The sequence below is a fragment of the Entelurus aequoreus genome, linkage group LG22 (assembly GCF_033978785.1).
Source record: "Entelurus aequoreus isolate RoL-2023_Sb linkage group LG22, RoL_Eaeq_v1.1, whole genome shotgun sequence".
NCBI lineage: Eukaryota > Metazoa > Chordata > Actinopteri > Syngnathiformes > Syngnathidae > Entelurus > Entelurus aequoreus.
In genome coordinates, this window is record NC_084752.1 from 38898135 (window position 1) to 38911673 (window position 13539).

The window sequence follows — 13539 nt, forward strand, 5'->3', positions numbered from 1 at the left end:
ATAAATATAAATTGTATTTACCTTTTGAAGAATTACAAAATAAGGAACAAAAAATATCAATGTATATTGTATTTACCTTTGAAGAATATGAAACCGGAAGACCATACACATGATTGGCGAGCACACACATTCCAGTCCAGCAGCTGGCGCTATCACACTCTTATTATAGTCTGTCACCAACGAAGAAGAAAAATACCGGAAGTAATTACAGGAAGTACTTCTGTGTCACGTGTAGCCACCATCAGACTAGTGTTGGATATTTGACCAACGCGGCAACTTTTAGGCCTTTAAAATACTAACATCTTAGTAGAAATCCATGTCAGAATGTAAAACAATGAGCTAGAGCGTTTTTTCTTCTTCAAATAATAGACTTAGCTGCATGAATATTTGCTGACAGGGACAAGCGGTATAAAATGGATGGATGGATGGTGCTGGCCAGTTAGACGTGATGTTAGTCCACAGGATGAGAAACATGCGGCCATTCAAGAGTTTAGCAGCCAGACTTGTCACATCCAGACAAGGACTCTGCTCGCCATTCAAGAGTAGACAAGGACTCTGCTCGCCAGCGACCAATCAGCAGTCGGACGAGGTGAGGACTTTGCTGCAAGTCTTCGTGGACACACACTTTATTTCACCCGGTGAGACCAACGTGGGACTATTCGGGCGTGGGCTGAGCTGCAGCTACGGGCCGCTGGGCATGGAGCTCCGCAGGAATGTGCTGCATGAGTGGTGGTCCTCCGTGACGGGCTCCCGGGCTCAGGTGTTCGGCATCAACACCCCGAGCAGCACCTGTGGACACCTGGACATGACACACCTGGACAGGACACCATGTGATCACATGCTCAGGAACAACTTACTTCACGGTACCACAGACACTGTAACATACTATACTCCATGACACTGTAACATACTATACTCCATGACACTGTAACATACTATACTCCATGACACTGTAACATACTATACTCCATGACACTGTAACATACTATACTCCATGACACTGTAACATACTATACTGCATGACACTGTAACATACTATACTCCATGACACTGTAACATACTATACTCCATGACACTGTAACATACTATACTCCATGACACTGTAACATACTATACTCCATGACACTGTAACATACTATACTCCATGACACCGTAACATACTATACTCCATGACACAGTAACATACTATACTCCATGACACTGTAACATACTATACTCCATGACACTGTAACATACTATACTCCATGACACTGTAACATACTATACTCCATGACACTGTAACATACTATACTCCATGACACCGTAACATACTATACTCCATGACACAGTAACATACTATACTCCATGACACTGTAACATACTATACTCCATGACACAGTAACATACTATACTCCATGACACTGTAACATACTATACTCCATGACACTGTAACATACTATACTCCATGACACCGTAACATACTATACTCCATGACACTGTAACATACTATACTCCATGACAATGTAACATACTATACTCCATGACACTGTAACATACTATACTCCATGACACTGTAACATACTATACTCCATGACACTGTAACATACTATACTCCATGACACTGTAACATACTATACTCCATGACACTGTAACATACTATACTCCATGACACTGTAACATACTATACTCCATGACACCGTAACATACTATACTCCATGACACAGTAACATACTATACTCCATGACACTGTAACATACTATACTCCATGACACTGTAACATACTATACTCCATGACACTGTAACATACTATACTCCATGACACCGTAACATGCTATACTCCATGACACAGTAACATACTATACTCCATGACACTGTAACATACTATACTCCATGACACAGTAACATACTATACTCCATGACACTGTAACATACTATACTCCATGACACTGTAACATACTATACTCCATGACACAGTAACATACTATACTCCATGACACTGTAACATACTATACTCCATGACACTGTAACATACTATACTCCATGACACTGTAACATACTATACTCCATGACACTGTAACATACTATACTCCATGACACAGTAACATACTATACTCCATGACACTGTAACATACTATACTCCATGACACTGTAACATACTATACTCCATGACACTGTAACATACTATACTCCATGACACTGTAACATACTATACTCCATGACACTGTAACATACTATACTGCATGACACAGTAACATACTATACTCCATGACACTGTAACATACTATACTCCATGACACTGTAACATACTATACTCCATGACACTGCAACATACTATACTCCATGACACTGTAACATACTATACTCCATGACACTGTAACATACTATACTCCATGACACAGTAACATACTATACTGCATGACACTGGAAATGACACAGTAACATACTATACTCCATGACACTGGAAATGACACAGTAACATACTATACTCCATGACACTGTAACATACTATACTCCATGACACTGGAAATGACACAGTAACATACTATACTGCATGACACTGGAAATGACACAGTAACATACTATACTCCATGACACTGTAACATACTATACTCCATGACACTGTAACATACTATACTCCATGACACTGTAACATACTATACTCCATGACACTGTAACATACTATACTCCATGACACAGTAACATACTATACTCCATGGCACTGTAACATACTATACTCCATGACACTGTAACATGCTATACTCCATGACACTAACATACTATACTCCATGACACTGTAACATACTATACTCCATGACACTGTAACATACTATACTCCATGACACCGTAACATACTATACTCCATGACACAGTAACATACTATACTCCATGACACTGTAACATACTATACTCCATGACACTGTAACATACTATACTCCATGACACTGTAACATACTATACTCCATGACACTGTAACATACTATACTCCATGACACCGTAACATACTATACTCCATGACACAGTAACATACTATACTCCATGACACTGTAACATACTATACTCCATGACACTGTAACATACTATACTCCATGACACTGTAACATACTATACTCCATGACACTGGAAATGACACAGTAACATACTATACTCCATGACACTGTAACATACTATACTGCATGACACTGGAAATGACACAGTAACATACTATACTCCATGACACTGGAAATTACACTGTAACATACTATACTCCATGACACTGTAACATACTATACTCCATGACACAGTAACATACTATACTCCATGACACTGTAACATACTATACTCCATGACACTGTAACATACTATACTCCATGACACTGTAACATACTATACTCCATGACACTGTAACATACTATACTCCATGACACAGTAACATACTATACTCCATGACACTGTAACATACTATACTCCATGACACTGTAACATACTATACTCCATGACACCGTAACATACTATACTCCATGACACTGTAACATACTATACTCCATGACACTGTAACATACTATACTCCATGACACTGTAACATACTATACTCCATGACACTGTAACATACTATACTCCATGACACAGTAACATACTATACTCCATGACACTGTAACATACTATACTCCATGACACTGTAACATACTATACTCCATGACACTGTAACATACTATACTCCATGACACTGTAACATACTATACTCCATGACACTGTAACATACTATACTCCATGACACTGTAACATACTATACTCCATGACACTGTAACATACTATACTCCATGACACTGTAACATACTATGCTCCATGACACTGTAACATACTATACTCCATGACACTGTAACATACTATACTCCATGACACAGTAACATACTATACTCCATGACACTGTAACATACTATACTCCATGACACTGTAACATACTATACTCCATGACACAGTAACATACTATACTCCATGACACTGTAACATACTATACTCCATGACACTGTAACATACTATACTCCATGACACTGTAACATACTATACTCCATGACACTGTAACATACTATACTCCATGACACTGTAACATACTATACTCCATGACACAGTAACATACTATACGCCATGACACAGTAACATACTATACTCCATGACACAGTAACATACTATGCTCCATGACACTGTAACATACTATGCTCCATGACACTGTAACATACTATACTCCATGACACTGTAACATACTATACTCCATGACACTGTAACATACTATACTCCATGACACTGTAACATACTATACTCCATGACACTGTAACATACTATACTCCATGACACTGTAACATACTATACTCCATGACACTGTAACATACTATACTCCATGACACTGCAACATACTATACTCCATGACACAGTAACATACTATACTCCATGACACTGTAACATACTATGCTCCATGACACTGTAACATACTATGCTCCATGACACTGTAACATACTATACTCCATGACACTGTAACATGCTATACTCCATGACACTGTAACATGCTATACTCCATGACACTGTAACATGCTATACTCCATGACACTGTAACATGCTATGCTCCATGACACTGTAACATACTATACTCCATGACACTGTAACATACTATACTCCATGACACTGTAACATACTATACTCCATGACACTGTAACATGCTATACTCCATGACACTGTAACATGCTATGCTCCATGACACTGTAACATACTATACTCCATGACACTGTAACATACTATACTCCATGACACTGTAACATGCTATACTCCATGACACTGTAACATGCTATACTCCATGACACTGTAACATGCTATACTCCATGACACAGTAACATGCTATACTCCATGACACTGTAACATACTATACTCCATGACACTGTAACATACTATACTCCATGACACTGTAACATACTATACTCCATGACACTGTAACATACTATACTCCATGACACTGTAACATACTATACTCCATGACACTGTAACATACTATACTCCATGACACTGTAACATACTATACTCCATGACACTGTAACATGTTATACTCCATGACACTGTAACATACTATACTCCATGACACTGTAACATACTATACTCCATGACACTGTAACATACTATACTCCATGACACTGTAACATACTATACTCCATGACACTGTAACATACTATACTCCATGACACAGTAACATACTATACTCCATGACACTGTAACATACTATACTCCATGACACTGTAACATACTATACTCCATGACACTGTAACATACTATACTCCATGACACTGTAACATACTATACTCCATGACACCGTAACATACTATACTCCATGACACAGTAACATACTATACTCCATGACACTGTAACATACTATACTCCATGACACTGTAACATACTATACTCCATGACACTGGAAATGACACAGTAACATACTATACTCCATGACACTGTAACATACTATACTGCATGACACTGGAAATGACACAGTAACATACTATACTCCATGACACTGGAAATTACACTGTAACATACTATACTCCATGACACTGTAACATACTATACTCCATGACACAGTAACATACTATACTCCATGACACTGTAACATACTATACTCCATGACACTGTAACATACTATACTCCATGACACTGTAACATACTATACTCCATGACACTGTAACATACTATACTCCATGACACAGTAACATACTATACTCCATGACACTGTAACATACTATACTCCATGACACTGTAACATACTATACTCCATGACACCGTAACATACTATACTCCATGACACTGTAACATACTATACTCCATGACACTGTAACATACTATACTCCATGACACTGTAACATACTATACTCCATGACACTGTAACATACTATACTCCATGACACAGTAACATACTATACTCCATGACACTGTAACATACTATACTCCATGACACTGTAACATACTATACTCCATGACACTGTAACATACTATACTCCATGACACTGTAACATACTATACTCCATGACACTGTAACATACTATACTCCATGACACTGTAACATACTATACTCCATGACACTGTAACATACTATACTCCATGACACTGTAACATACTATGCTCCATGACACTGTAACATACTATACTCCATGACACTGTAACATACTATACTCCATGACACAGTAACATACTATACTCCATGACACTGTAACATACTATACTCCATGACACTGTAACATACTATACTCCATGACACAGTAACATACTATACTCCATGACACTGTAACATACTATACTCCATGACACTGTAACATACTATACTCCATGACACTGTAACATACTATACTCCATGACACTGTAACATACTATACTCCATGACACTGTAACATACTATACTCCATGACACTGTAACATACTATACTCCATGACACAGTAACATACTATACGCCATGACACAGTAACATACTATACTCCATGACACAGTAACATACTATGCTCCATGACACTGTAACATACTATGCTCCATGACACTGTAACATACTATACTCCATGACACTGTAACATACTATACTCCATGACACTGTAACATACTATACTCCATGACACTGTAACATACTATACTCCATGACACTGTAACATACTATACTCCATGACACTGTAACATACTATACTCCATGACACTGCAACATACTATACTCCATGACACAGTAACATACTATACTCCATGACACTGTAACATACTATGCTCCATGACACTGTAACATACTATGCTCCATGACACTGTAACATACTATACTCCATGACACTGTAACATGCTATACTCCATGACACTGTAACATGCTATACTCCATGACACTGTAACATGCTATACTCCATGACACTGTAACATGCTATGCTCCATGACACTGTAACATACTATACTCCATGACACTGTAACATACTATACTCCATGACACTGTAACATACTATACTCCATGACACTGTAACATGCTATACTCCATGACACTGTAACATGCTATGCTCCATGACACTGTAACATACTATACTCCATGACACTGTAACATACTATACTCCATGACACTGTAACATGCTATACTCCATGACACTGTAACATGCTATACTCCATGACACTGTAACATGCTATACTCCATGACACAGTAACATGCTATACTCCATGACACTGTAACATGCTATACTCCATGACACTGTAACATACTATACTCCATGACACTGTAACATACTATACTCCATGACACTGTAACATACTATACTCCATGACACTGTAACATACTATACTCCATGACACTGTAACATACTATACTCCATGACACTGTAACATACTATACTCCATGACACTGTAACATGTTATACTCCATGACACTGTAACATACTATACTCCATGACACTGTAACATACTATACTCCATGACACTGTAACATACTATACTCCATGACACTGTAACATACTATACTCCATGACACTGTAACATACTATACTCCATGACACTGTAACATACTATACTCCATGACACAGTAACATGCTATACTCCATGACACAGTAACATGCTATACTCCATGACACAGTAACATACTATACTCCATGACACTGGAAATGATTCAAGCTGTTGATTATTCTCAGGTGCTCTGGAACAGTTTGTCCCCTCCTTTGAGCTGGTGAACAAGAATCTCCCCTTTGGCCTCGCTGAGACTGGTCGCTGTTTCCACTCCTCAAAAGATGATGGCTCTGGTTGGTGAGGTGTCCTATTTAATAATTATAATAATAATTAGCTTTATTGTCTCCTAGGAGACACAGCGTTTTACATACATACAAACCCCGTTTCCATATGAGTTGGCAAATGGTGTTAGATGTAAATATAAACGGAATACAATGATTTGCAAATCCTTTTCAAGCCATATTCAGTTGAATATGCTACAAAGACAACATATTTGAGGTTCAAACTCATAAACATTGGGTTTTTTTTGCAAATAATAATTAAGTTAGAATTTCATGGCTGCAACACGTGACAAAGTAGTTGTGAAAGGGCATGTTCACCACTGTGTTACATGGCCTTTCCTTTTAACAACACTCAGTAAAGGTCAAACAGTCAGACAAAATAAAATGTCAGCACATACGAATGAGACAAGTTTGGAGAGATTTTGACTCGGTAGATGATGTCACTAGTCAGTAAATGTATTTTACAATCACTTCAAAAGCATAACAGCACATCAGGAATAAATGAGAGTTATTTTAATAGTGGATATAATAATAATTGGATGGTAGTAGTAATGGAATGTTTCATTGTCACCTGAGAAGAGTAGATGTAACAACCTGACCATGTTGCTGTCATTCCAGCTGAAGTCACCTTGGCATCTCTTGTCTGGTTCTGCTCGCCTCGCACGTCCTCTCAATGGTTGGACCACTGGGCTGGACAGAGGCTGAAATGGTGGAGAAAAGTGAGTTCCCGGTAAGAGAAGAAAGGTTTTTGGACGCCGACGTGTTCCACCTGCTTTTGTGCAGTTTGCCCTGGCTCCGTGCGACTTCAGCAGCAGTGACGTCCCGCAGGAGGAACTGGAAGGGCCTGCATCCCGAGGCGTGAAGATCTTCTACAAGTTCCCGTGGGGCCAGGAGCCCCTGGAGGTGCTGTGGAGCCGAGGAGACGGCGAGCTGATGGATGCTCACACAGGCGTGCGCTCCAAACTCCTGGTGAGGCCTGCTTGATTGGTGTGCTGCAGTCCATAAAATGTCTTGCTTCTTCCTCCACAAATATTTCAGAGTCCAAACGGGCGCAAATCCATTCCTCACGTGGTTTCTATAACGGGGAAGGTGGAGCGTGGTTTGCTGGCCTTTCTGTGCAACTCCCTGCACTTGCACAAGAGAGAAGATGCCAGGCAAAGAAAGGTTGGTACTTCTTTTCCACTCTCCTTTTACCACATAAACATTCCTTTTATCCTTTTCTTTGGGTGGACGTCAGATGCTGAAGTTGCATCCACTGTTGGCGCCAATCAAAGTGGCATTGGGTATTGGCAGAGGAGCCACCATGGAGCTGAGGCAGGTGGGTGACGCGTCATGTTCGTATCTTTACTCTTTCAATTGATGGATAGGTCTTTGGAGACAATAATAATTGGCAATAAAAGTTACTGTATTTTCCGGACTATAAGGCACACTTAATATCCTTTTTTTACTCAAAACTCGACAGTGCGCCTAATGTACGGAATCATTTTGGTTGTGCTTACCGACCTCGAAGCTATTTTATTTGGTACATAGTGTAATGACAAGTGTGACCAGTAGATGGCAGTCACACATAAAAGATACGTGTAGACTGCAATATAATGGCAGTCACACATAAGAGACACGTGTAGACTGCAATATGATGGCAGTCACACGTAAGAGATACGTGTAGACTGCAATATAATGGCAGTCACACATAAGAGATACGTGTAGACAGCAATATGATGGCAGTCACACATAAGAGACATGTGTAGACTGCAATATAATGGCAGTCACACATAAGAGACGCGTGTAGACTGCAATATGATGGCAGTCACACATAAGAGATACGTGTAGACTGCAATATGATGGCAGTCACATATAAGAGATACGTGTAGACTGCAATATAATGGCAGTCACACATAAGAGATACGTGTAGAATGCAATATAATGGCAGTCACACATAAGAGACACGTGTAGACTGCAATATGATGGCAGTCACACGTAAGAGATACGTGTAGACAGCAATATGATGGCAGTCACACATAAGAGACACGTGTAGACTGCAATATAATGGCAGTCACACATAAGAGACACATGTAGACTGCAATATGATGGCAGTCACACGTAAGAGATACGTGTAGACTGCAATATAATGGCAGTCACACATAAGAGACACGTGTAGACTGCAATATGATGGCAGTCACACGTAAGAGATACGTGTAGACTGCAATATAATGGCAGTCACACATAAGAGACACATGTAGACTGCAATATGATGGCAGTCACACGTAAGAGATACGTGTAGACTGCAATATAATGGCAGTCACACATAAGAGACACGTGTAGACTGCAATATGATGGCAGTCACACGTAAGAGATACGTGTAGACTGCAATATAATGGCAGTCACACATAAGAGATACGTGTAGACAGCAATATGATGGCAGTCACACATAAAAGACACGTGTAGACTGCAATATAATGGCAGTCACACATAAGAGATACGTGTAGACTGCAATATAATGGCAGTCACACATAAGAGATACGTGTAGACAGCAATATGATGGCAGTCACACATAAAAGACACGTGTAGACTGCAATATAATGGCAGTCACACATAAGAGATACGTGTAGACTGCAATATAATGGCAGTCACACATAAGAGACACGTTTAGACTGCAATATGATGGCAGTCACACATAAGAGATACATGTAGACTGCAATATAATGGCAGTCACACATAAGAGACACGTGTAGACTGCAATATGATGGCAGTCACACATAAGAGACACGTGTAGACTGCAATATGATGGCAGTCACACATAAGAGATACGTGTAGACTGCAATATAATGGCAGTCACACATAAGAGACACGTGTACACTGCAATATAATGGCAGTCACACATAAGAGACACGTGTAGACTGCAATATGATGGCAGTCACACATAAGAGACACGTGTAGACTGCAATATGATGGCAGTCACACATAAGAGACACGTGTAGACTGCAATATGACTCAAGTAAACAACACCAACATTTTATATGTTCCATTGAAAATATAGAACATTACACACGGCGCTCAAAAATCTATCAAAATGTTTTAGTAGGACTTTGGTAAGCTATGAAGCCACACCACTTGATGTGCTTCAACATAGGAGTATTATTATGCTGTGTGTATAAGGTAAGACATATTATCTGGCCTTTTGTTTCACAATATTATGCAAAAGCAACTTTTCTTACCTTCTGGTACCTGCTGATCTGTATTTGGGATCTGCATAAGTCCTGAAAATTTGCGCGCATTTGCCTTTGTAGTCCGTGCCGACACTATAGTCGATAATCTTCTTTTTCTCTATCTTCTTGTTATGTGACATTCATCCTCCTCTGTTGCCATTTCTAATATAAAGCTTGTGGATGGCTACCAAAAGTGAAACTTGCCAAGGGACGTGTAAGCAAATTAATATTAACATTGCTGTATGTATACTTTTGACCCAGCACATTTGCTCACATTTTCAGTAGAGCCATAATAAATTCATAAAAGAAGCAAACTTCATGAATGTTTTTAGTGAGCAACAAGTATGTGCTCCAATCACTACATCACAACAACAACAAGTATGTGCTCCAATCACTACATCACAACAACAACAAGTATGTGCTCCAATCACTACATCACAACAACAACAAGTATGTGCTCCAATCACTACATCACAACAACAACAAGTATGTGCTCCAATCACTACATCACAACAACAACAAGTATGTGCTCCAATCACTACATCACAACAACAACAAGTATGTGCTCCAATCACTACATCACAACAACAACAAGTATGTGCTCCAATCACTACATCACAACAACAACAAGTATGTGCTCCAATCACTACATCACAAAAAAATAAGAGTTGTAGAAATGATTGAAAACTCAAGACAGCCATGACATGATGTTCTTTACAAGTGTATGTACACTTTTGACCACGACTGTATATTAACGATTGTGTTAATTAGAGACCCTGAATGTTTTTCACTTTTGAAGTCCACACATCTGGTGACTATAAAAGACTGGAGTTGATTGAATAGAAGCATTGATGGGATTATTTATGGTCAATTGGAGTGTGTGTTTTATTAAAGGCGATGCAATAGTTTCACTAATGAAACCAAATATATTTAAATTAAAAAATACTGCTGTATTTACTTATTTATTAATTAATATTTAATTTCCACATTTCTTATTTTATTCACACATTTGCAAAACACTAAAAACATGTCAACAGTTTTTAGTCTTCTTTTCTTTTATCACTGCAAAGCTATACTTTGTCAGTTCTTTTAATGCAATTGTCTTTCACTCATTTCATTCCCTCAATTTGTCCAAGCTCTGCTTCTTCCTACTGCTTTTCTGGCATGTTGAAATGTGCAAGCGGTTACTTGTTGAGCATGTCCCAGACAAAGAAGGCATTGACCGTCCGTGCTTGTGTAGGTGTGTGAAGGCATTGACTGTGCTTGTGTAGGTGTGTGAAGGCATTGACCGTGCTTGTGTAGGTGTGTGAAGGCATTGACTGTGCTTGTGTAGGTGTGTGAAGGCATTGACTGTGCTTGTGTAGGTGTGTGAAGGCATTGACCGTGCTTGTGTAGGTGTGTGAAGGCATTGACCGTGCTTGTGTAGGTGTGTGAAGGCATTGACTGTGCTTGTGTAGGTGTGTGAAGGCATTGACCGTGCTTGTGTAGGTGTGTGAAGGCATTGACTGTGCTTGTGTAGGTGTGTGAAGGCATTGACCGTGCTTGTGTAGGTGTGTGAAGGCATTGACTGTGCTTGTGTAGGTGTGTGAAGGCATTGACCGTGCTTGTGTAGGTGTGTGAAGGCATTGACTGTGCTTGTGTAGGTGTGTGAAGGCATTGACCGTGCTTGTGTAGGTGTGTGAAGGCATTGACTGTGCTTGTGTAGGTGTGTGAAGGCATTGACTGTGCTTGTGTAGGTGTGTGAAGGCATTGACCGTGCTTGTGTAGGTGTGTGAAGGCATTGACCGTGCTTGTGTAGGTGTGTGAAGGCATTGACTGTGCTTGTGTAGGTGTGTGAAGGCATTGACCGTGCTTGTGTAGGTGTGTGAAGGCATTGACCGTGCTTGTGTAGGTGTGTGAAGGCATTGACTGTGCTTGTGTAGGTGTGTGAAGGCATTGACCGTGCTTGTGTAGGTGTGTGAAGGCATTGACCGTGCTTGTGTAGGTGTGTGAAGGCATTGACTGTGCTTGTGTAGGTGTGTGAAGGCATTGACCGTGCTTGTGTAGGTGTGTGAAGGCATTGACCGTGCTTGTGTAGGTGTGTGAAGGCATTGACTGTGCTTGTGTAGGTGTGTGAAGGCATTGACCGTGCTTGTGTAGGTGTGTGAAGGCATTGACTGTGCTTGTGTAGGTGTGTGAAGGCATTGACTGTGCTTGTGTAGGTGTGTGAAGGCATTGACTGTGCTTGTGTAGGTGTGTGAAGGCATTGACTGTGCTTGTGTAGGTGTGTGAAGGCCTGCTGCAGGAGTTGAAGGAAGCAAAGATCTCAGTGTGGCCAGGACATCTTGAAGCAACATCCACACCACTGGAGCAGCTCCACTCCAAGTAAGTTGAAGAACACTCCTTCACCCACTTGAAAAAGCACTTCTTTTTTAACCTGTCTGTCACCAACCCTGTTTAGGTATGACGAGATGGGCGTGCTTTTTAGCGCCGTCATCAGCGACAAGACGCTGGAGAGCGGCCTCCTGCTGGTGCGCAGCAGAGACACGGCCATCAAGGAGACCATGCACATCTCCCACCTGAAGAACTTCCTCTGCAGATACATCTCTGCTGCAGACAACATGTAAATACA

General features: G+C 40.1%; 1 protein-coding gene across 1 annotated transcript; it reads left to right on the forward strand.

Annotated features, from left to right (window-relative positions):
* The first annotated feature begins 184 nt into the window (after window positions 1-184).
* On the forward strand, window positions 185-13539 carry polg2 (polymerase (DNA directed), gamma 2, accessory subunit). Its single transcript, XM_062032735.1, has 8 exons — window positions 185-863; window positions 7627-7734; window positions 8341-8441; window positions 8506-8691; window positions 8761-8886; window positions 8960-9040; window positions 13192-13292; window positions 13369-13539. The coding sequence occupies exons 1-8, from the start codon at window positions 422-424 to the stop codon at window positions 13532-13534; spliced, it is 1311 nt and encodes a 436-aa protein (XP_061888719.1). The 5' UTR covers window positions 185-421; the 3' UTR covers window positions 13535-13539.